The sequence below is a fragment of the Abramis brama genome, assembly GCF_963993115.1.
Source record: "Abramis brama genome assembly, chromosome: 10".
Taxonomy (NCBI): domain Eukaryota; kingdom Metazoa; phylum Chordata; class Actinopteri; order Cypriniformes; family Leuciscidae; genus Abramis; species Abramis brama.
The window spans coordinates 25,471,286-25,497,437 of record NC_139972.1 but is presented as its reverse complement, the minus strand read 5'-3'; the positions used below and the strand labels follow the sequence as shown (position 1 = coordinate 25,497,437).

Here is a 26,152-nt window from a genome sequence, read left to right as displayed (position 1 = left end):
GCCTGCCCTGTACTGAAGTTTAAAGTGATGGGTCTTTCGAAGAGATCAGCTGCTGACAGACAGGAGATCAAGGGCTCAGAACAGCCAGCTGGAGCTGTGATGGAGTGAGACAGTTGCTGAGGTGGACAGACACTGACTTTGCAGTATTAAGCAGTCTGTGTGTTAGACAAATGCATCTGAGAATAGAAAGCTGTCATTTAGGTGGTCTTCATTTTATCTTTTTTTTTTTTAACCACTCAAGTCTAGATATTGAAGTTTCTATCTATTTGTCTGGTTATATTTATTTTTTATAAACTATTACTTTATATAGCTATATACTTTTTTACATATACTACACTATGTGCTATATATTTTATATATATATATATATGATTTTTTTATAAATAAATTACATAAATGTGATCCTGGATCACAAAACCAGTCACATATATATTACGGGTATATTTGTGGCAATAGCCAACAATACATTGTATAGGTCAAAATGATTGATTTTTCTTTTATGCCAAAAATCCTCAGGATATTAAGTAAAGATCATGTTCCATGAAGATATTTAGTAAATTTCCTTCCATAAATATATAAAACATTTATTTTTGTGAGTGAATGCAGCACAATCGCGAACATAAATGGACAACTTTAAAGGAGATTTTCTCAATGTTTCGATTTTTTTGCACCCTCAGATTCCAGATGTTCAAATAGTTGTATCTCGGCCAAATATTGTCCTATCCTAACAAACCATACATCAATTTATTCAGCTTTCATATGATGCATAAATCTCAATTTCAAAAAATTGACCCATGTGACTGGTTTGGTGGTCCAGGGTCACAAATATAGTTATAAAATGCATAATAAAAGTGGCTTTTCCACTCAAGTTATCATATTGGCACAATTCAAATTTGGTCGACCTCTGAGCACACCAATTCCTAGTCTTTTCTTTAAGTGGTCAGACGGTCGTATCGCCAAGCCAGGCATTCCACTGCAGATCCCGCAAGAGGGGAAATGTTTGGCCCTAACCTTTGACCTTTGACACGTAAGCTGAGGCACAGCAGATGACCCCCTCATGTTCTCCTGGTTGGTCTTTCCCATCAGATGACTCCATTAGTGAATAAAGCTCAGGCGCATTAACACTCACCTAAAAAACGGCCACACACCTACCTGTTCCCAACCTAGACACACGACTGGCTGGTTAACACTGTCCTCTCTGATCTCAAAAGACAACAAATACTGCACTTCTTTATGTTAGAACCTCATTCATTTCATAACAAATCCTGGATCCAGGAAGAATAGACTCTGTTACGAGTTTAACTGTATGCAATAGTCATTTATGTGAAAGGTATTCGTTTCTCTTTTTACCGTCGCCTAACTTTTCCATTCCAGACCTCTCAGCTTGGATCAACCCTTCACATTAGACAGAAAACCTGTCTCACAAAGCAATCTCCTCTCTGTTATGATGATAATGCCATGCTGAGTCCAAAATGGAATCCATAGAGGCCCATAATTAAATGAGCCGTCAGTGTTCATGGTATGTCTACCCTTCCTCAGCATGACCTTTTTCCTCAATATGTACCTTCATTTTTGTACACTTAGTATGTACTATTTTCAATCTAATAACTTGTTGTTACGTTACATTGCGTTACATTACATTTAATATTATATTATATTTTTGTTTAGTGAGCAGAGTTTTGTGCTTTTTGAGTATTTGAAAAGTCACTGTCAGAATACAGGCCTATAGTATAATGTTATTGTTTATATTTAATATGTAATTATTAATATTTTTAAATGTAATGTATTTTTGTTCGCAAATGCATTGCATGTGATATTTATTCAAATTCTACACTGTAAAAAATATGACAACATATGTTTTTGCATTGATTTAACTCATCAAAATAAGTTAAGCAATTTTCATACCAGATTAAACTAATTGTTTTAAGTCAGATTAATGTGATTTAAATTGAAATGACTTAAAAATCTTAGTTTATTGTAGCCTACTAGGCTAAACAAAAGGCAGCAATTTTGTTTTACAGTGTAATTCAAATATTCCCAGACATACAATATATATAATATTTATTCAGTTTAATACCGTTTTTTCCTGGGAAAAAATAACTAAATTGAGGACCTAATATGGAATGCATGAGTTTTTGGTGAGGCTTGACGGTGATCTGTGAAATTAAGTCCTCAGTATAGTGATGAAGTCCTCAGTGAAAAGAAGCAGTGAGAGAGATGAAGGAGAGAGAGAGAGAGAGAGAGTGAGTGTGTGTGAGAGAGTGATCATATGTTACAAGCTGAAGGAGAAACTTCAAACAAACCCACATCTGCTCTGCAACACACGGCGACTCCAGACAGCGGCTGCGCGTCTTTTACCAACGCGCGCCTTAAACTGGATTATTTGGGAGATTATTGCCACATTTTTCGTTTCGCTATGCATTTATTTTTCGGAAAAGTTTCCCGTCGCGGTTTGTGTCTGCGGGGCAGGTGAAGAAGAGTAGCCTACAAGGAGTCTCGCTGTCTTTGAGACACTATAACGGGAGTTCGCGCGCGAGCCACTGATTGATTATTATTATGAGCGCGGATTGACGATGACAGCGAAACGAAAGTCTCTCACATTGACACTCAGGCGATCTTTCAGTGAGCATCTCAGAGAATCCACGACCAAAGCTTGGGATTTATTGTGGAAAAGTGTCAGAGAGAGACGACTTGCAGGTTAGTGACACTGAAAGTTCACGCTCCCTGCGTTGTAGCGTTCATGTGAAATGACAGTGATATGACGTGCACAACATGGGTTAGACATAGTTTGCATTAATTTACTTTATTCTTTATAGAGCACAGATGCTGAAGTTTAAAATTGCGTAACCTTCGGATTTTCGTTAGCGTTAGTGGTTTGGAGATAGGCTACATCGGGCAAGTTGTAGTGATGTAGCCTAAATAAATATTTCTCAGAGTAGGTGTAATTTTGAAAGTGAGTGTCTGTATCAGGCATTTACATATAGCCTACTTTAAACTGTTTGCTATAGCTACGGAAAAAAAATTGTGCACGTTGTCATAATATGAAAACTATCATATAGGCAAAATAAAAGTGCTGTTAGTAAATGGTTTACGTTTATAATAATTTGAAGCATATATCAACATGCCACGACCTGAAAATAGCCTTATAAATATATGCTGCTTAAACTAATACTAGTATAGGCTCCAGCAACTTCATTTCATAGGCTACACAACGAATGAGGAGTTTTGCATAATCTATCGAACTACTGGCAGTACTTTCAACATTTAATCTTAGTGCATTTGTTAAAGTAGAAATTTACTGGCAGACGTGTTAAACATTTTTAGAAACTACTTATGACTTGAACGGAGACTCTTAACGACAATGTTTGACCACTAGATGTCAGTCAATGCAACCTGGTGCTTTAGTGGAAAACACTTGTAATCACCTCTCATATTGGAGTTTCACTTTTCTGTATAGTGGCCCATCTGTTTGTTTTATTGGACAGTAATTAAAACTCTGCTGTTATTAGATTTAAATCTTTAACAGCTTGTATATTTGTCTTGTTTATTTGGGCATGTGATCGGGCTGCCATGGGGATGGTGATGAAATGTGGAGGCATTGTTGGCATGCTTATCACGTTCATTTCCATATATGTATTTCAGTGATGTGATGCCCTATGTAGGTGGCAGTCATGCGCACGATCTGGCCTGGCTGTTTATTCACATGCCAAACAATGAGGAGCCCTTTGAGGCATGACAGTGGAAAGATCATTGTGGCTCCCAAGAGGGGTATATTTCAGTCTGACTTGAGCCTCTATTAAAAGTTCAACCATGACGGACATTGTGGCAGATAGAGCTCCCCCTTTCAGTTTTGGCCTTCAAAACAAAGTCTATTGTTATAAGCTTTAGACTAATTGAAATTGAGTAAATGACCATTTTTACAAAAGAGTTTGGGTTTTAAAAGGTTTTTAAATGTCTTTTATGCTCACTAAAGCATCATTTATTTCACTATAAATACAGTCAAAACAGAAATATTGTAAAATATTATTACAGTTTAAAATTTTATTTTAAATGTCATTTATTCCTGTGATAGTAAAGCTGAATTTTCAGCATCATCACTCCAGTTCTTCAGTTTCGCATGATTCTTCAGAAATAATTTTAATATGTGACCCTGGACCACAAAACCAGTCACATGGGTAATTTTTTTTTAAATTGAGATTTATGCATAAGCTGAATAAATAGGGTATGTGAATAATACATTTTGTGATCCAGGGTCACATATGATGATTTGCTGCACAAGAAACATTTCTTATTATTATCAATGTTGAAAAGAGATTTGCTGCCTAATATTTTTGTGCAAACCATGATTCTTTTGATGAATAGCAAGTTCAAGAGAGCAACATTTATTGTAAATAATTTTATTTTTTTTACATTATAAATGCATTTGATGTCACTTTTCATCATTTTAATGCATCATTGCTGAATAAAAGTATTAATAATAATAAAAGAAAACTTATATCCCCAAACTTTTGAATGGTAATGTATCTGAAACAAACATTACAGACACAAGATTTTGATTCTGTTCAAATAATAGCTTATTCTGGCCAAGAGCCACATATTTAGACAGGAAGAGATTCTGACAGACAGGAAAAGCGACCAATTACAGGGATTTGTGTTCATTGATTTGTGATTATTGTAATCTATTTTAGATCAATTCAATATATTATGAATTGATCTAAAATAGATTATACCACAATAACAAGCTAGTATGAAAAAAAAGGTTAAAATAATAACACGTCAGGTTCCAAAGCCAGAAAATATTTGTAATATTTAATACTATCACAGGAATAAATGACATTTAAAATAAAATTCAACACTTTTGTTTCATAGGCTAGCACACTAAGGCATCATTCAAAAAGACTTAAAAACGGTAAAGATGGATTACAACAACATTTAGCTCGTTTTGCACATGGTCCAGTCTTTGTTTCCATATAAAGTTATGCTTAAAAAAGGACCAGATTCCTCATAAATGTGATGCAGCTTTGACATTTTCAATGGGAGATTCAATCAAACCAGAATTCAGAGGAGACAGCAGAAACATTTCGTTGTCTGCCGTCTCTCCCTGCCTGGAGCGAATCGCAAGCACCTGCTGGTTTTATCTGGCAACCGCCCACATTCAGCGGCCCTTCCCAGAAACCCACAGAGTAAATATTATGCCGATAACTTTTCTTTCCACTGGCTGTGTTGATATCTTCGCTCTCTGTATGCCCAAGTTGTGGAGTCAGCATCCCAGACCGGAGTTTCTCAGCCAGGACGTTTTATTCGGAATCCGCTGTCATTCTGACAGGCCTCTCTTGTGGATAATCCTCATCTGACCTGATTGTGAATGTGAATTTATTTTTGTTTCCATCAAAATGTAGCTATTAATTCATGAAGGTGTACAAATACATTTATGCTTTCTTGGCAGATGCTTCTGGCTTCTTCCTTGGCTAGTGGAAAAATACACAAATTAAGAACCAAGATGACCGTGAAGTAGCGCTGTCTGTATAACATCCAAAAAAAACATCCACCGCGCTGTTAAAAGATCTGAGGTTAAGATTTCTTTCATGCTGTCGCCATTGGGTTCAGAACGTGTTAAGACAGCTAGGTTGAATCTGGAGCAGTGGCTTCTCTTTCTATGTTGGCTGAGGAATAACGTTGCACATGAGTACAAGAGTTGAGGGCCATCTGGAAGCTTTGAATTGCTGGCGATGAGGAACTTGGTTTTGCTTCATTACAATTTTTTATGAATTAATTTTTGTCATCAGAAAATAAACCCGTCTTATTTATTAATTTCTGTCAGGACCACTATCATCACAGACAATTGACAATTAACGCCCCCTAGCTAATGCACGTGAGTAAGTGTTTTGAAAACATTATATCTATAAAAACGTCATATACAGACAGAGCATTATGAAATTGTTTACTTGCGGTTTATGATGCAGCTGCTGTCAGATCCAGTTGGCTGCTTCCTCCTTCAACAAAAGTTTATTATTGCACTAACTGAAACTGAAACAGTAACTGAAAAAGGTTTTGCATTCAAATTATTATAGTAATTGCTATATCAAGATTATTATTTTTTTAAATTTGGATATGTAGTTTAAGAATAGTTTATTTTAAACAAATAATAGCTGGCCTTTATATAATAAGCCTTTACTTCAAATGAGAGAGAGAGAGAGAGAGAGAGAGAGAGAGAGCGAGCATGTGGAATGTGCATTCTTTGGCGAGTGGTGAGGAGGGTCTGTTCTCTCCTCCACTTTTGCATACATTTATTCTGAGAGCTGTCAGACATTCATCCCTGGCTCCAGTATAGAGATGATGAGAGACCTGGCAGTGGCAAGTTTGGCTCTGAATATTGAGCTAAATCTGGCAAAGCAAAGCACTCAGTTCTGCATGACAATGATGTTTGATCTGTTTTCAATAACACATCTTCTCCTACATAAAGCTGAAATATGTTGGAGGAGAGACAATCTTAAGGGCAATCTTGGTCAGTAGTTAATAAAGGAATAAAGTCTAGATTTTTTTTATCACTCAATATAGTAGCCGTAGACGTATACACAAAAACCTTGTCCTTGTTCTCGCTCTTTAAAAATAAGCTATTGATAATTGAATTGACTGATCTACACCAGTTGTAGCTTTTTTAAATAGTTTTTTGAAAGTTTTATTTCAGAGTGCTTCACCAGTCACTGAGTACTTGTGAGCCATTTCCATGCAAAACCATTAAATGCGAGAAGACATTGCATGTCTATATACGTGTAGACCAATTAAAGTGACTGAAATTATGATATATGATGATATAATAGCTGATTTTATGCTCATTGTGCTGTAAAATGGGGTCAGTGAAGTACAGTACCACCCATTTCCTCCAAATAAACCAAACCTGTGCCAAAACTGGAGTTGGCTGTCACTGAATGAAGGATTACTAAACACAAGCAATGAAATATTTGAAGCAGTTAACCGTTAATCATTTATACTGTGGCCAAAAACTGAGTACATTTGAATGGAATATTATTTTTGCCGGCCTGTTTCACACTGTCCTGAAGTGATTTGTGTAGAGTCATTTTATTTATATCACTGCATTTATTTTTTATTATTATTAATGTTCTTTTTTAATTATATATTATTTTTCATTGTGCTGTATACACAGTGTTACATTCAGGATAACATTAATCATGTGTGGTTCTGTGTGGAAAACGAATTGCATCATTAGAGTTGGTCCATCACTCAAACTCCCGCTCAGTGAGTTACACCTGTAGTGTAAAGAGCACCTTTGTACATTATTAGATAGCAGGAGTGCGAACTGTACCTTGTTTATAAGCTTAAGCTTTGGGTCAACACATGAGATCATTTTTAATGTAGCGACACAACCAGCGCAGAACGTCTTAAAACCGTTACAGAGTAGAAAACATGAAAACTTTCCTGTGGCGAGGGGCGTTGGAGTGAGGGATAGGGGTAGTTTATGTATAAATAACTGCAGGATTGCAGGCGCTGGTTGAATTGCGGTCTTTGTGTGGTTTTGAGTACGGTTAGTGTGTGCCAGTCTGGGAGGGGGCACAGAATGTGTTTAACTTGGTGTCGTGCCCATTCATACCCTGTTCATTTGTTTATGTGCTCGCTCACACATAGACAAGGAGCGAGAGGCATATAACGCATGCTTACAGTAACTGTATGCTGTTCTCTAGTGCCTTAAGAGTGATGGAGTTTAGTCAACAGAGGGTGGAACTATTTTCAGTCTGAAGTGGAGTCTATTTTCAGTCTGAAGACTCTGGTTGTTCCATGCAGCAATGGAACAGATGCTCTTGCAAACCTTCCGTTCATTCATTTTTATAATTCAAAGAATTATGTAATTTTTCCTTTAGTTTTTCATTTGCACATATTTGTATTTATTTAGTATGCTTTAGCATAGCTAAACTGTGAGTGCCTTACTTTTTTATGAATTACATTTATGTACACTACATTTATGTTCAAGTACATTAGATTTATGTACACATGTGACTTGTTTTACAGATGGCAAGCATGCAATTTAGGATGTTATTTGCTTTATTGGTAGTTACAAAGCAACTACCTTGAAAGGAAATTTGTATTGCACAAAATTCATGTAGATCTCATTTGTCTTTCATTGAAGCATCAGAATTCATGAAATATCTGGTAATGCAGAAAGCATTAGAGATCAACTGCTTTTTCTTGCTTGATTATGACTGATGCAGCTGATTTTACTGAATATGACTGATACAACTTAACTGATTATTAACTAATAATAATAACTTATATGCATTGCATACATTTTTTATTTCTACTTTTGACACAATTATTACTAAAAGTATTGAAATAAAATTACAAAAAGTTAAGTAATTGTCATACGATACATTAATGTACTTTTATTGTTATTATAAATATTCATTTATTCTCTTTTTTATCATTTTATAATTTTGTTTTTAATAATGCAAGTGGAGCTAAGAGCTAAGTGTGTTAACATGTTATTAATGACTCACATTTATTTGGCATCACGTTTTAAAGGGGTCATATAATTCCATTTTTGTACAAGTTAATGATTCTTTAGGGTCTAAATGAAAAGTTTGTAATATACTTTAATTAAAAATTCTCATTAGTATTGTAAGAAAACACTCATTTTAACTGGTCAAAAACAGCTCTGTTTTTAGCACGCCATTTAAGTGCATGTGTCTTTAAATGATAATAAGCTTTGCTCACCCCGCCCCTCTGTTCTGTGGGGCGTTTTGACACAACACCGCGCAACACACGTGGAGTGTTGCCTTGACAACAGTTGAGGGTATATTTTGGAGAAAGAATGGCAGCGGGAGTCTCTGAGGAAACATCTGTGCAACCATATCAATTTGAACCAGGAGTCGGACCCGGAACAAGATGACGGCCCCGAAAAAGTTCGACAATTAAGGCTCGAACAGGACGTTTCTGAATGGTTGGTTAACGTAATGTCACTTCTATCTTTGTATGTACTGGCAGGGTAGAGTAGTGAGATACGAACGCTATGTGTTTACTGATGTATACGTTAGTTCATTGACAGATTGATGTTACAGCTAATGGTCATGAAAAACTTTTTTTTGGTAAATGTAGGCTTGTCAGCGATGCGTAACGTTATCTATGCAGTGTTAGGTACAACTGTCAGGGCTGAAGCACTGACATGAGGTCACGGCAGGAATGTTTCTTAGCAAAACCAGCTTTATACTGACCCTCGTTTATAAAGCAGTCTGGTGAAATGATTCGCGCAAACATGAAAGCATTGACGTTGATCGTGGGGAATATTCCTTTCGAAAACAAAACTCAGCCACTGCGTCTTCAGCGGTTCGGATTTAGGAACATCAAAATGACTGCTGTGTTCGTTATTACACCCAAGAACAGAACACCACAATCGCTTAGACGCCATTCTGCTCCAGCGTATCAACAATGGCGGACTATGATGACAGCTCGCTCACGAGCGAGGGCTGTCAATTAACAATCGTGGGAGGGGCGTCCGATCTTGTGACGTCACACGGTCAGACGGCTCGATTTGAGACAGGGGAAAACATATAAGGAGATTAAAAAAACAAACACTGGATGGATTTTTATCATTATATGATGGTTGTGTACAGGCACTGCCAACACACACTTCAGTACAATCAACTTGTAAAAGTGCATGTATCATTATATGACCCCTTTAAGAAATGTGTCAGGAAATTCAGGCCAGGTGATAAGTGCACATTATTACATCACAAAGAAAGGTCTTTGTGTTTGACCTACAGTTAAGACGTTTCCCTTTTAACCGATTTTAATGTGTGAAATGGCCTTTTTAGCATGAATGTCTATTTCACAAGGTGAAGCCCCACTGTGCTCAGAGCAAATAGGGGGTTGGGGATCGAGTTTACCAACAAGATACCTTTTTATTTATTTATCTATAGCCACTTCTGTGTCTTTTTATTGAATATTGCAGAATTTATTATAAATGATAAATTATCTGTGCACATCATTATTTTCTTTTAATTCACGTGCCCTCGTAATCTTTAATCAAAATAGCTTCCCCTCCTTCTTGCAGTGACATCTCTTCTCTTCAAAGCAATAGTAACCCACAATGATCCAATCAATTCCTCATAGACAAAATCAAGTCCCGTCCTACATTCTTTCTTGTTCGAGAAGCCGTTTCTTTTGGATATACGTCACAAAAAGGGAAGAAAAGACAATCAAAACGTTTAAGTTAATGGTCTATAATGCCAAGCTTTTCTTTCTGCCACTTTTCCTTTCTCTTTCCCCAGCTAACAAACTCCTCCTGTGCAAACTTGGCTCCTGAGTGGTGCTTCACAGCAGCAGGCTTGTTCTTTTTGGTCTGGGTGTTTCTCTTAGCCACGCTGTTTTTCTTTTCCCCCTCCCACGGCCCCCTGCTCTCCAGCTTTCTCCACTCGCTCAGTTCACAGGCATTCCTCTGGTATTTATATTTCCCTCCTGAACCGAGCAGCGCTCGCACAGACCTTGAATTCAGCTCAGTCACAAGGCTTTCCCCCTCCGTCCTAGCTTCTCACTGGCTCACCTCTAGCCATGTGACTCGAACATGGGGCGGGCCCGACTGCTGGCTCTCCTCCCAGGTTCTAGTGCTCTACGGACTCGCATCTCGCACGTGCTGGTTTGTTGGTAGACAGACGGACAGTTGGTTGACTGTTTCAGGTGTTTGTTTTCAGGGTGAGGGGGGCCGGACGTTTTACATTGTGTGATCATGTACAGACAGTTGCCACGCACTGAGAGCAGCGAATGCCTGGGCAACATGACCCCAGAGACGCAGGATATTTACCTGAGGATGGACCACCTCAGACGGCGCTCCGGGTACAGGCTGGGCAGGATCATTGCCCGCCAGCAGCTGCTGACGAGGATAGCGGCAGGTACGACCAGGTGGAAACACATGGCATAAGTTATATGAGATTTTATGAGTCAAAGTCGAGTTTCTGAGGTGTATCTTTACATTGTGCTTGATAACCTTTTGAAAACTTAAAGACATATCCAGTCTTTGTTGAGATATTATACCCATTACTTGTCTTTCACTTGAACTTTTAATTGGGAACGGTCTCAAACTATGGGTCGGACAGTGTCAGGACTCAGATTTCACATCCACATTTCTGTGACTGATTTATCTCTAGTTAGACATTCAGAAACTAATGAACTTAGTTACACGTAACAATCCCTAGCTTGACCTTTGAACCTTCATTTAACTCAAAACCTTATGTAGTTCATTTCTTCATTGCACTTTATTCATGTTGCATTATACTGAGGCAGAAAAGAAAGCATATTTAGTGGGGACACTCTTATTTGTCGCCATCACACCTCCAACTTTTGTTTTCAGCTGAAGACAATGGTGAGCTGTTCAGGCATTTGACATCTTAACTCCTCCCCTTTGCTTTGTGTTCAACAAGAGTTTACCTGAGGCGTCTGCAGACATTACAGGGTGATTGAGACCCTGACAGACCATTCACTCTTTTGAAGGGCTGCCCTCATTTAACATATTCTTGAAGATAACACCTGTTTCTTTCTTTTTATACCAGGAATTGTACATTTCATGTAAGTGGAAAAACCGTATGAGACTTAATGACATTCTCAGTTATGTTTTATTTAAGCATCAGCTGTTATGTCTTTCCTAAAGTTCCTCAGGAGAGATAAAAATAGACACAAATGGGATAATTATTAACATACGGGAATAGTTTAGAGCTTTTTGAAATTGTGGTTTTGGTTTTGTAATAATTTGATGATAAATACTTGAGTTCATACTGAAAGCTCAGACATTTGATTGTAGTGTTTGGTATCTTGGCTAATCTGAGCACATTTTGAGAGATATCTTTTGAAACGCAAGAGGAGACTTTTTTGTAGGAAACAAAATTGAGAAGCAGAACATTTACTAGTGTTTTTTGTTTATTTTAGAACAAATTGTTTGGAGCAGAGCACTTCAGCAAAAGTCTCAGTTCACTCTCCTTTTAGCCTCATTGCTTTCAAGGAGAAACATTATATACAGATATAGATATATAGATGTATTATTAAAGCAATCTCATTTGTGAGTTTAGAGTTACTGAATTTGATTCCATAGCTCAGATAATTTGGTTTCAGAAGAATTTGATCATATGAGTTCATACTGAAATATCAGACGTTTGATGGCAGCATTTGGTGTTTTGGCTCATCTGACCGCAATTTCAGACTTTTTTGAGATCTCTTTTGAAACTCTAGATGAGACGTGAGATTACCATAGTTTTTTGTAGGAAAAAAAATTTGAGAAGCAGAATGCAAAATCATCAGTTCACTCTCTTGTTAATGTAATTTCTTTCCAGGAGAAACAAATGAGACATTAAAGAGATCTCGTTTGTGATTTGTCTTTCCCATTTTTTATGTCACTTGCGTGGACGTTCTTTAACTGACCTCTGAGTTGTTTTCTAGAATGTTCTCAGGTTACCTGACGCAGAATGTTCTCTGAATGGAGATGTTCTCAGAAATGCAGGTATACGTCTCACGTTTAGATCTTGATGGGCTGCGATAAGGTGTTACGGCAGGGCGTGTTGGGTCTTGTCCTCTTGAATTTGTGGTGTCTGGTTTGTCATCAGGGGTATCTAGTTTAGGAAGAACACAAGACAGACAACTGCTGTAATACCTTCCTTATTTGTGGTATTATGGTGGTGTCAAATCCTGATGGATCTGCTGCATGCTTGTGGAAAAGGTAAAGGACAAATCCATTCCAAACAGGAAGTCCATTCACAAGTTTTATAGACAATCAACCTAGATATATTGTAGAAAGTTCTTGTTTATGTCAGTCACGTACAACCAGTAAAACATCTGATGTATTGTTTGTTTACACAGTAAAGGTTTTTCCCTCCTAAAGGATGTTTCCCGTATGTTGGTATAGTGCTGAAGAGTGTGAGTTCAACCTAAGCTCTAAGGAGGGTTGGAGGCAAACGGCTCCAATTCCACCTACTCTGTTTTGTTGACATAGACACTGAGGGGGCCAAACTAAGAAAGATACAAATACCCAAAGTTTACTTTATTTTTTTTAAATAATTAAACTGAATTGTCAAAGTTGATATTGTGGCTTTATATGTGGTCAGACACTTTTTGTTTACACTCACATACAATTAAATTTGTCTAACAGTTTTCACAATGTTGGTTGATTTTATCTGATTGTGTTCAAAATCATCTTTAAATAGATCATAAATGTTCAATTTATTGCCAGGTATGAGCCTATAAGAGCTTTGTATGGCTTTTTAAAAATAAGTCCATTCCTCCAACATTTTTAAAAGGCTATATATATAGGCTACATATATATATATATATATATATTTTTTTTTTAATGAGGCTTGAGAAATTGTGTGTGATTATTTAAGTTCTGTTGTTGTGACAACCGTAGACAGGAAGTTGAGCTCTAGTTTCTCCCACTCAGATATACAGTAGCATTCCAACCTAGAAGACACCATTAGTATCCTTTACTTATCTTGTTTCTTATCTTTAAGACTCTACTCTGATGGACTTAGTCTCCATAAAGAGTTTCTTTTTCCTTTTGGTGTTTGAGGTAGCTCTGAAATGAAGCTCTAGATACTTTAGTGATGTTTATAGTAATGGAGCTGCTTTGATTCCTGTGGTGCACTGGTGCTTTGAGTTCTTCTAGATGCCCATCTGGACACCAGACACTCTGCACATCTGTTACAGCTGCACACACAATATTCTAAAATTCCCATCCTAACACATAAACACCCATTCATACATGGAGACAAACACACAGAGACACATTTTGTCAAAGCATAAAATCAATGAGCTATTCATATCTCTGGAAAAAATGTTTAATGATAGTTTCTGATTTTCCTCCCTGGGTTGAGCTAGCAGATATTTCCAAAATAGTTTTATTTGAATGTAATTAGATTGAATATAGATGCCAGAAAATAAAATTTGGAAGAACGTTTGATTTGCCAATAGCTAATGAGAATGCCAAGTGCTGCTGACAGTAATAAAAATCACTCTCATGACATTGAAACATCATTTTGATCAATTTGGCAGTATAAAAATGGATCACCTGGTGGCCATTAAATTTAAATATCTGGTCTCGAGCCATCAAATGGGAATGAGAGAGGTACTAAGCAACATGTCATCTAAGATAGTGTAAAACTCAACAGAGGTGTACTGTAACCAAGCCTAATTAGTTGTCATACTTAATAGTATCCAGTGCAGGGGTCAGGAGTCAGGACAAAGGGCTGTGTCATACCCGACCTCTCCCACACAGCCCGTAACGACTCTCCCTGTAAAGATCATTACCACACTGTTGTATTGCTGTCACCTCCCATCCTCTCCCAGAGGAATTTTTAATATGGTGTTTACGGGTGATGCTCACTTTTATTTTTCTTACCACATCTCCTCTGACTGTTTTAATTTATTGATGGGAATTTGATAATTTAATGGTTATTTGTGTAACCAGCAAAACTATTTGTCTGTCTGTCTATCTGTCTGTCTGTCTGTCTGTCTGTCAATCGATCTATCGATCTATCACCAGATGTTTTTAGTTAGACATGCAACATTTATGGGCACCTAGAAGTTATTTTTTTGTTATTTGCTGTTGAAGTTGTATTTCATTTATCTATGGAAAACTGTCTTTACGTTCTTCGCTGTGTGGGTGAGCAGGTCTTTTGAGAAGGACTTTGAGAATGCTTCCACTAGAGTTGCATGATGGGAAGGTTTTGAGAAGCACGACGCTGGACCCCCATGTCCCCGTTGTCTGCTTTTGGAAGTATAAGTGGGGGAGAGGCCCGAGCCACTCGAGCCAAAAGCAGCAAAAGCACTTCACCTTTTCTCTCGCTCCTTCACTGGATATATCCTATTCTTTGAAAGCGTAGTGCCTCTCAGGATGGCCAAATGCTGGCATGCTTAAGTGGTAGATATCGGATTCGTTGAAATGGTCTTCTCTGAAGAGCTCAATTGCAATGCTGCCCCATCAGGCCCAAAACTCTCTCTGATGAAGGATTCTTTGTAGGGAGGTGAAGTCTAGTTTATTCAACAGTGACAGTGGCTTGTCCGTTGCTCAAGGGGATCTGATTCAAACATTTGATCTGGAACATCATCAGATTGTAATATCCTGAGAGTTCAAAACCAAAAGGGGCCTTAGAAACCACAAGAAAATTAGTGTTGATTTCCAGGCTGAGTGCTCATTAGTGCAGGGGACAAATGATTCCCAGAGAACTTAAAAAGTTTTGTTCTTAGACGTGGCTTTGGTCCAGTGTGGATGGAATCTGGTGGGTTTCCCTTCAGAATTTATTCTCCCCAGAGTTCCTCAGATGTGTTAGAGACGTTCGTCGATGGTAGACGAGGCATGGTGAAAATGTGTGTACTGAGGATGCATAAATGTTTCCAGTGGCAAACCATCAGTGGTTGTGATGGTAAACCCATTTATCCTGAAAGTGAATGAGTCCAGTCCTATCCATTACTTAAGAAGTTCTCAGCATGTAATTGCTTTATTATAACTTCTTTACATTATTGTATTTCATACACGATGGATGCTTTGTGTTGCTGTTGTTAAACCCAGCTCTTGAATGTGTATCTGCACAGCTGGTAAGGGTTATCTGTGTCACACAAGGGTAAATCATTGACAACCTTCACTAATGTGTGCCAGAGTCTGAATGCAGTGACCATGGATGACGTGACATATTAACAGACCTGTGGGTCGTGACTTTCTCTGCATTTCTAAATATAACCCTGGCGCTGACAAAGTCTGAGAGAGATGAATAAATCACCAATGACTGAGAATTATTTCAGTGGCTGTTCAAGGATAGAATGAAGAATGTAGTAAGGTAATTTAGTTTTTTTCCCTTTCAGTGAATAGTGCTTTGTTGGCTTTTTCAAATATTCTGCTGGCATGTTTTAATATATGATGGCAATTAAGTTAGACGGCAAGAAGTCATGGAATCACAGGGCCTGTCTTCTGTCTTTATACTTATTGTTAGAGAAAATGTTCTTTTAAATATTTTAAGACTATTTTTGTTCCAGTTGCATTAGCTTAGACAGTGTTTTTAGATGAAGAGAGACCCCTGCTGATGCAAATGTGAATTTGCAGTCAAGTGTATCACAGATCTCAATGCTTTATCATTTTATAACCATTTTAACTCAAATTAATCTATACAGAACTAGAAAGCTTATATGGATAGTTTGGCTTTTAAGTGTTTTTTATTATTATTATATATAATACGTAATATATAATATATAATAATACCATGTGCAAAGGCAATACCATGTGAACATGATAGCACAATAATATTTTTTGAAATACCTGGAAGTGCCATAAACACCATTTTACTTCAATATGCTATTCATTACCTTCTGGTACCGCCACACACATTTTTGTAAGAAGCATTTTTCTTTGATATATGACACTCTTGAGTGAAATTACAGAGATTGTAGTTTCTTTTAAATCTGCTTTGCAGCAAGAGCAAGACATGTGTGCTGATAATTGCAACATCCTACAGCTGTGAGACATTGGCACGGAAAGACAAATTGCAGTGTTGTGAGAATGTTTATACTGTATCACAAAGCAACGTGAATTACAGGATACACTCTGTGTTCATGACATGGAAAATAGTTGTGAAACGGTATTTTTAAAATCACCTATTGATTTTAGGTGCAAAGATTTGACATGTCATTATAACAGTGTCTGAGGTGTTTTTCACATGCTGAACACATATGTACAGGCTGTCATTGTGCTTCACACATTCACACTGAGGTGGGGAAGAACTAAATAGAGGAAGTGACTGAGAAGCAGATAAATAATTAGTCCTCTTATTTTTGATAAACTGTTATAACAAAAACTCCCCAAAAAGGAGCACCATCTTTTCCTCATTTGTTTCGTTCCAAACCTGTATGACTTTCTGTCGTCCATAGAACATAACAGACAAAATTGTGAAAAACTTATAACAAATTGGAACTAGAGCTGTCAAGCTTCAAAAAGGGCAAAAAAGCAACATAAAAGATGTCATAGGTTAGCTTTGGGTTAGAAAAAATACTCAACTTTATGCAGATATTCACTGAATACATTGACATATGCCCTAATTCTGTGTCTTGTTCATGAGAGGTCAGAATAAAAGTAGTAATGAATCAACCGAATCAAATGATTTTTTGAGACCAGTATTCTCTTAAAAATGTCTTTATGTTCTACGGCAAAAAAACGGAACGTCATGAGTAAATGTTGACCTGATTTTCATTTCGGATGAACTATCACTGCTCATGAGAGTTCAAGATAGAAGTAGTAATGAATCTCAAAAGAATGATTTTGAGACCAGTACACTCTTCAATTGTCTTAATGTTCTATGGCAAAAAGAAAGTGGGATGTGCTTGGAACGACATGAGGGTGAGTAAATGTTGACCTGATTTTCGTTTCGTATGAACTATTATTTTTCGTGAGTGGATTGTTTTGATATTGTCTGGTAGATGCATATTTTTCTCCTCCTTCGTCCAGACTCGTTCATCTCTCTTGTGATGGTTCAAGAATGATTTGTTTGTCTTAACATGGTTTTCGAAGGTTCACCCAACAGATCTTCCTGTAAGTCTTTGAGTATCGCTGAGTGGATGACGGCAGCAAGCTTTGATGAACAAATTCTGCTGAAATGCACATTAATGTTAATTCTCTGAAAATATACACAAAATAAAACCGCAGAGCTCCTGAAATGGCTGTCAAAACACTTTAGCATGTGGGAAAATGGCTGTAGGCCAGCGTCTGGAAGTGTTTATCTGGCACACAGAGATGGTCTGCTCTGTATGTATTTGATGTATTTTTTCAGGGAGCTCATCTGATTGATTTTTCTTTGTCTTGTTTAGGGGATCTTGTGTCTGGAGGGAAGGTCCTGAGGTATTCTTGTGGTTCAGGTTGAGCTGCCTTTCCTTGTATAGCTGCTCACTTGAGAGGTTTTAATGGAAGACATGTGTGGCGGAGAGACATATTGACCCCTGAGGTCAGAACGCGAACACCTGCTCTATGGCTCTGGATTATAGTTTCTTAACACTTTTGGCCACAGCTTAGAAAATGTTTTGGTCAGTACCTCCTTTTAACATTTCAATATGTTTTGACTGTCAAGAAACATTTACTAAGCTTTTGATGAAAAAGAAAGGCTGCAAAAATCCTTGCTGCACTTTTCCTGTCACCTCACTTTGGTTAAAGTCCTAAAAAAAACACACAACCTGTTTACGAAGTGTCACGCTTTACATTTCCCAGATGTTTGGTAACATTTAGAGCATTGAATATTACTCGCCAATCCTTATTTAGCCCTCTACTTTGGGGAGTTTTGAGTCACTGCTCTGTGGTAAGGAAAGTTGATCAAATATGAATGTCTCGGTTTTACTTGAAACTGGAGGAGCGTCGGTTTTTGCCGTAAAGACCTGGCATTCTCCATTGCAGTTGCTTTTCGGCTTGCTCCACAGCAGCCGCAATGTCAAAAATGTACTATCAATTTACAGCTATGGGACCGGTGAATTTAAGACCCGTTATGCAGAGACGTCATGGGCTTATTTGGTATACGGCTACACTTTAATCCTCCCATATATTTCCTTTTTTTTTCCTTTTGTGGAGGAACGTTCTGTTGTGTATCATATTTTACACAAATGTGCAGTGTGACAAACAACCCAAAGCGATTTTCCGTGGTTAGAGCGATCCAAATATTTACCAGAAGAGGCTCTTCCACCACGTGCAGGACTCCCGAAATGGACATATCATTTTAAGCTGTCATTCTTTGTTAGGATTCAAACAATGTTGGCTGCATTTAGGTTCACATTGATGTCAGTATTCACAAGATCATTATGAATAATGGACACAATGTAAAAATTTCATTAAACGTTGATAGTTCTTTGATAGCCTTCATCTCTTTTATGTGTAGTTTTAATCCTAATGGGATTCTGTCATCATTTACTCACTCTAAAAACATTATTTTGAAGTATCTTTCCATTTAAGATAAAATGACCACATATTTTAGCCTCCAAAAATGACAAAAAACCACCATAAGAATAGTCCAAGAAAATAGTCTATACAGAGCACCAAACCGTATGCTAGGTACATTGAATTGATTCACTATAGTAAAAGATGGTATATTTTTATGGTGAGTGACCTCAAATAAGGCTTACCCTGACTGAGGTTTGTGGATGAAAGCGGACAATCAGTGGGTGTCCTTGAATGGATCAGGCGAGTGTGTTACCACAGCTGCGCCAGTCTTGTTTGAATTCATTTCAGGACAAAAACACACAGAGTGACTTGTGACCCAATGAGCTTTTATCAGCAGTCAACAAGTGTTTTTCACTCTCAAAATCAATAAGCTCTCACTGTGTGCCTTTGAAAGTAGACCCACACTCCTGTTTTTTTTTTTTTTTTCATCAAAAGGGGTTGCACGCCCTGATTTTGCCAAGTTAGACGCAATCCTGGATCAACATAGTTTGCTGATCCTGGAACAACATTCCTGTCCGAAAATTTTATCCTAACCATATCCCTAAACCTAACCCTACCCATAAGCTATCCCAAAAATCAAAGGGAAATGATAGATGAATAACACTGATGTAGAAGAACCAAACCCTGGTTGTAAGCTTAAACTTAACATAAACTAAAAACATATCCCTCAAATCGGTTGATTGGAATGTTGTTCCAGGATCAACAAAGATGTTGATCCATGTACATGTTGCACCTGATGAAATCGGGTTCTTCGAAAGGGGTTAGCCGAGCAGATACTTAGGAAATCAGAATCAGAAATGGTTCTTTTTGGCTTATAGTATGAGTTAGACGTGCTGCATCAACATCATGCCATGGAGGAAAGTCGGAAAAATAGCACGAGCACTAACTGTCTGCGACTTTACCTACTGTTTTGATCATAAAATAACACTCGTTTAAAACCCATGACATGGTCGGGAAATGAGCATTACGAGCATGGTGATGTCCTCCCAAAAAACCCCAACTGACCTAATCCTTGTTGTTTTTGCCAACCATGAAGGCAGCAGTTCTTCCAAATGTTTAGTCAGAAAGAAGAATTTATTACATCTTATCTGGAAGGCTGCTTTTGTGCGTTACTTCCCAACGATTGTAATTTCCTTTGGCCCACAGCCCAGCTGTGAACCTCTATCAGCAAAACTCCTGCCACAGAGGAGTGGACGTGTGAAGTTGTGAGATTACTGAGTGGCACCTCTCTTTAATTCCTGACTATTATATGTAGGATGTTGCCCAACAGGGGTTCCTGAAGCTCTGGTGCTAGTGTTAATTAAAACCTAGGCAGTGAGATAATAGAGGAGTTTTCCCACACCGTTGCCACCATGACCCACGGCTTTCCCCTGTAAAGCCACGTTTTGCTTCGCCAGCAGTTCCGACCTCTGAGTTGAATAGGGCTCTCAATAGCTGTGGGCGCTGTCTGTAAGTCTTCAAGCATCAAGCTGAGCACAAACAAGTTTTCATTTGATCACCTTCTCTCTCACACACACACACACACACACACACACACGCACGCACGCACGCACGCACGCACGCACACACACACACACACACACACACACACACACACACACACACACACACACACACACACACACACAGTCTGGTTTACTATCTTTGTGGGGACTCTCCATAGACTTAATGGTTTTTATACTGTACACACTGTATATTCTATCTCCTTACACTAACCCTACCCCTAAACCTACCCATCACAGAAAACTTTCTGCATTTTTACATTTCCAAAAAAACTCATTCTGTATGATTCATAAGCTTGTTTACCCATGGGGACCTCTATTTAGGTCCCCACTGTGACACGAGTCCCCATGAGTCTGTGTGCATTCAGATTGAAGTCCCCACTGGGATAGAAAAACATGAACACACACACACACACGAGTGTTTCTTCAGTTCGCACATCAGACATCACAGGAGAATTCTGAAAATACTATTGTCTTGTTAAGGCTAACAACATAGCTAGAATTTTGTTTATCATATATTCACAAAATTAAACATTTTCACAGAAATTTTAATTTATTTTGAATTGTAATAAAAGCTTTGATTGCGTATGTGGAAATTTTTTTGTTTACTATAGATATTTAATAGATATTTTTCATATCTCATTCCAAGCATGCTTTTCATTGTTTCTTTTGTAACCAAGTACAGTAACTTTATATATATATATATATATATATATATATATATATATATATATATATATATATATATATATATATATATACATTTAAATTGAAAACTTATGGTTTTCTATTTGAATATACTTTGAAATATAATTTATTTCTATGCATATAAGATAATTGCATTTTTAAAACCATTATAATTAATATTTTTTTGATGGATTTACATATTGTAATATTGAAAGACTGGATCTGTGACAAAGGTAAAACTAAATCCATAAAAGTCATTTGAAAAGTAGCCAAAATAAATGATAAAAACATTGTCGAAAATGGCAGTGGACCACAACCACCCATATAAATGGTTTAATTCTTTGCTATCTCGCCTAGCACTGGCATGTCCTCAGAAAAATAGATACATGACGCTCCTGCATTGGTCAGATGTGTTTAGGTAAGATGATGCTGGGTGAGATGAATCATTACCAGTTTATATGTGTTTTGGTGATGCATGAACACTTCTTTGACGTCTGTAGACTCATCTGACGTAGACACACATACAGTGAATGGTGTTTTAAAAACCCAGTGTCCCAAAATGTTTGACCATACATGGCAATCAATCACATTACGCTCAACCGCAGACATGTTTATACATTTGCTGCCCTTTACGCTATACACATTGTGTGGTCGTAATATAATCCCCATACGAACAATAGGGAGATGGTAATCTGAGCCGGATTTATATCTGTTTTGGCATGACACACCACATCACTAGCCAGACAGAGCGTATACAGATTTTGGGCACGTCTGCATGTCCCCATACTCATCGTGTCTCTTTTCATGCACATGAGCCGCATTACCACGTGTAAATATTTAGCTCTTGCTCAAGGACATTACTTTTAGATCAGGATGTGGGGTAGTGAAGTACCACTGATGATAAAAGCTTTCGGAAATTGAACACAGGCTTAAAATCTATTCATGTTTGAGCATAAAATGTCATTTTCCCCCAGTTTCACAGACAAGGCTTAAGTCTAGTCCCAGACTAAAATGCATGTTTGAGCTGTTTTAACTGAAAGTAACTTGCACTGACATATCTTGAAATATGTCACTGCCATTGTTTTGTCTCAAGATGCACATCAGTGATGTTTTTTTTCTAAGACCTAATCCTGGCTTAATCTAAACCCTGTCTGTGAAACCAGGCCTACATGTAATGTTATGACAAGAATAGTGGCCAATAGTGACCCTTCTTTTAGGATATATATATATATATATATATATATATATATATATATATATATATTTTATATATATATATATATATATTTTATATATATATATATATATATATATATATATATTATATATATATATATATATATATATATATATATATATATATATATATATATATATATATATATATATATATATATATATATACAGTATATATATATATAGTTGGTCAGTGTATATCTTTAAATGTTTGACCCAATTATTTTGATGCATAGTTTTTCCATTGTCTTACCAGATGTTCGGATGTTTTACCATGACACATCCAGCACAGAGGTTTCCACAGACAACAGTCTCATGTTTGTCTGTCATTTAGTATAGAAGATAGTTTCCTCTTACAAGGAAGCTTGTCTATTCTGACACAGTGGAATCAGAAGTCGAAAAAAACATTTGTTTGAGTTCCAAGAGGTATCTGTCAGTCCTGCGTCCCCTCGGGGGCGTCTGACTCAGCCGGTGGAACTTTGATTCTATGCCATGAATTACCTCCAGGTGTTTTCCAATGAGAGCATCAGGCTTTACTGTAAGAGATTGTGAGCCTGTATCATGGCTGTTTTCAGTCACTCGACAGCCCCGTCTGGCTGATTCATAACACACGTTGTGTTTTTGTAAGGTGGTCAAAAAAGGGTTTCACAGCCGTTCCTTGTATTGCTGTTACTGGGTTTAATGGTGTTGTTGCCTGAAGCCTTTTAGACTGACCTTCTAAGACTGACGTTATGGAGAGCTAGTACTCTGATAAGGTTAAATATCCAAATAAGATCCTACAGAGTTTATTATGTAAATTTGATATATTGTTTATTTTATATATATATATATATATAAAAAAAAAAAAAAAAAAAATATATATATATATATATATATATATATATATAAATATAAAATATATAATTTGTTTGAAATAATTTATTTAAAAATGTAAAATTATAATTTTTTTATTAAATTATTTAGTATGTTAACATTATTTACACTGTATACCTTTAAATGTATTTAGTATGTTAAATATATTTAAAAGTATCGATGCACAATATCTAATGTACCATATTGGTTATCAACATAACCATTATGGTATGATAATAATAATTATATGCACCTCATACTTTATATGTATTTAACAAAATAAATACTGTTTCAACATTTGTTTGTAATGCATTGCAACAATTATATGGCCCAAAACCATTATTAAAAAAGCTCGATCAGACAACAAAGATGCTCTTTTGAGTTTGGTGGAATGCTTTCTGGCATTCTGTTGACGACAGTCTTTTGTCTTCTTTCTTTATTGTTTGATCCCACTGCAGTAGCTACAGCCCACAAGAGCCTTCCCATAATGCTTTGGGTCACATTTCTGATGTATGTTACGATCGGTGGGCAGCAAACACTCAGCTGACACTAGATAACGTGTTGAAATGTGCCATATTTTCCCCAGTGAATCTCTTTTAATGTTCGCTTCTTTTTATGTTACATTCTCTTTCGGTTTTCCGTTATCCAGAAGGGCATTACAGGAATTTGGATCATTTCAGTTTCCCCCAGTTTGTCCCATTTTCCCAGCAACGGGAAGGTTCCAAAAGGGAGCGATGCCACTGAAGATCCATTTTTGGGTTCCCCAAGAACAGTTCTTAAAAGAAACATTTCTGAAGTGAAGAACATTTAAAAAATCTGAATATAAAGAACCTTTTTGTGTAATGGAAAGGTTCCATGAATGTTGAAGGTTCTACTTGAATCTGTAGATTCTAAGAAAGAACCTTTTAAGAGGGAAGAGGGCGACTGTTTCACCCTGCTTGCTTGTACAGGAAGATTTTGCCAACATCAAAGTCGCCCCCCAAGCTATAAAACTCAAAGTTAAGGGATGTGAGACATCCTGCAGTCTTTACTACATGAGCTAGATTGTAGGTTTGGGAGACCAATTGGATCAGTGGGGGTTGATTACGTCATAAGACGGCAAGAAAAGAAAGTCCCGCATTGCCAGTGTCCTGCCACTTAGAGGGCGACCGAAAGGCCAGTGCCAAGAGAAGGAGTGAGTTGTGATGGTTTAAGTGGAAGAGAGAGGAATGGAGGGGGTAGATATACTGGAAGGGGGCTTGGACTTGAGGACCAATGAGAGTAAATCAAAGACAGAGGGAGTGAAAAATAAAGGGGAGGGAAATAGGAAGTGAGAAAGAGAGAGAGAGAGAGAGAGAGAGAGAGAGAGAGAGAGAGAGAGAGAGAGAGACACAAAAGCTGAGAAGAGAGAAGCAGAAGAGGAGAGAGTTAAGAGCGCACAGAAAATATGTTTTGGGAAGAAGCAATTCTGGTTTAAACTTTACAGGACTGTTTTTTTTTTAACAGGATGAAAGTCTCTCGTAAGTACATGTACAACTTTATTAAATTTCATTGATCTGTTCTTCCACTGCGTTTAATTTATTTATGGCTTATTTCACATTTTTGTAAGTTGCATGGCATTTGAATAACTCCCAGAATCCACACATCTGTGAAGCTAAACATTGTGACAGATGTCTAGATGACATTTTTTCAAGAAAATACAATTTCAGTCTTTCTACTTAAAAAGTTCATTTTTAATTTTGTTACTTGCCATTTCTTTGGTTTAGAACAAAAATCCTACACCAAATTCTTGTTCAGTGTATTAAATTCCTAACGGGATTTGTGACAGCTTGCCAAAGTGCCAGCGTGTGCCATGGCTGACCCTGAGTGAACACCGTATCCTGCCTTCTTTTACATAAGGTTATTCAACGAGGAAAGGAAGGTGTTTGTGTTTCGCACATATTAAGCGGCACTCTTTTAGCATTGTGTCGGTGGCGTGCTGTGTTGCGAAGTTATTGTTGTGACAGTCATTGTACTCTGCACGCAGTTTGGTCGCATTTAAAAGCGAGAGTTTCCCCCGCTGGTGGCTTGCCAGTAGCTGAGCTCTTTATCCTTCCAATTCTTTGAAAAAAGACAATGACGGAAAAGAAATCGTAGCTTTCGGGATAGTGTTACGGAATACTGTGCGACGTGGAATTCCCAGCTTAGGTTTCTGGCTGTTACCGTATTGGCTGCAGCTGTGGGACGTTGATAAGGATGCCGCTACACTTTCAGTGTTACTGTACAGTGCAGGAGGTGCTATGTATCACCCACAGCACTCCTGGGAATTGACGCTTAGTCACAAAGGAGGTTTCCTCACCTTCTGTTGAACCAATTGAATGGTGCTCAGTTCTCAGTTACAGGCATGTTGATGTTTTATATAACAGTGATATTTGTTTTTAAATAGATACAGATTTTTCTATTAGAGAGGATTATTTTGTGTTCCATCCACTATTGTGAACAATCTTTGTTTAATCTTTCAAGGGAATTTGTTCATTAAATGTTACATACTTTTTGTGTTACTATTTTTCGGGAACACTTATTCACTATTAACTACGAATAAACTCCTAATTACTGCTTCTTAATAGTTAGTAAAGTAGTCGTTATGTTTAGGTATTGGGTAGGATTAAGGGATGTAGAATATGTTCATGCAGAATGAGGCTTTAATATGTGCTTTATAAGTACTAATAAACAGCCAATATCCTAGTAATATGCATTCTAATAAGCACCTAGTTAATAGTGAAAACTGAACCCTAAAATAAAGTGTTACCTGTTTTTCTATACTCCAATGTTTTACACAAGAAATGTCATTTAAATTCACTTGGGATATCCAGAGCAGGTTTGGTTGTTTTGATTATTATAGATGTTAAATAGCAAATGAATGGCATGAGTTTGAGTTCTGTTCTTAATTTTTTTTTAAATAGTT

At 37.2% G+C, this 26,152-nt stretch overlaps 1 protein-coding gene across 5 annotated transcripts in view; it reads left to right on the top strand.

Moving 5' to 3' along the window:
• Nucleotides 1–26,152, top strand: part of stard13b (StAR related lipid transfer domain containing 13b) — an 83,586-nt gene that overhangs the window by 41,951 nt on the left and 15,483 nt on the right. The window contains exon 1 of one of the 5 annotated variants that reach the window (XM_084126989.1): nt 2,351–2,697. The exons of 2 other annotated variants lie outside the window; for them this stretch is intronic. In XM_084126989.1, coding sequence (XP_083983115.1) covers nt 2,574–2,697 — 124 coding nt within the window. In that variant the 5' untranslated portion in view covers nt 2,351–2,573. Of the gene's footprint in view, nt 1–2,350; nt 2,698–10,713; nt 10,899–24,579; nt 24,729–26,152 lie in introns of those variants that run through there. 2 more of the 5 variants (XM_084126987.1, XM_084126990.1) reach the window with 2 other exon arrangements.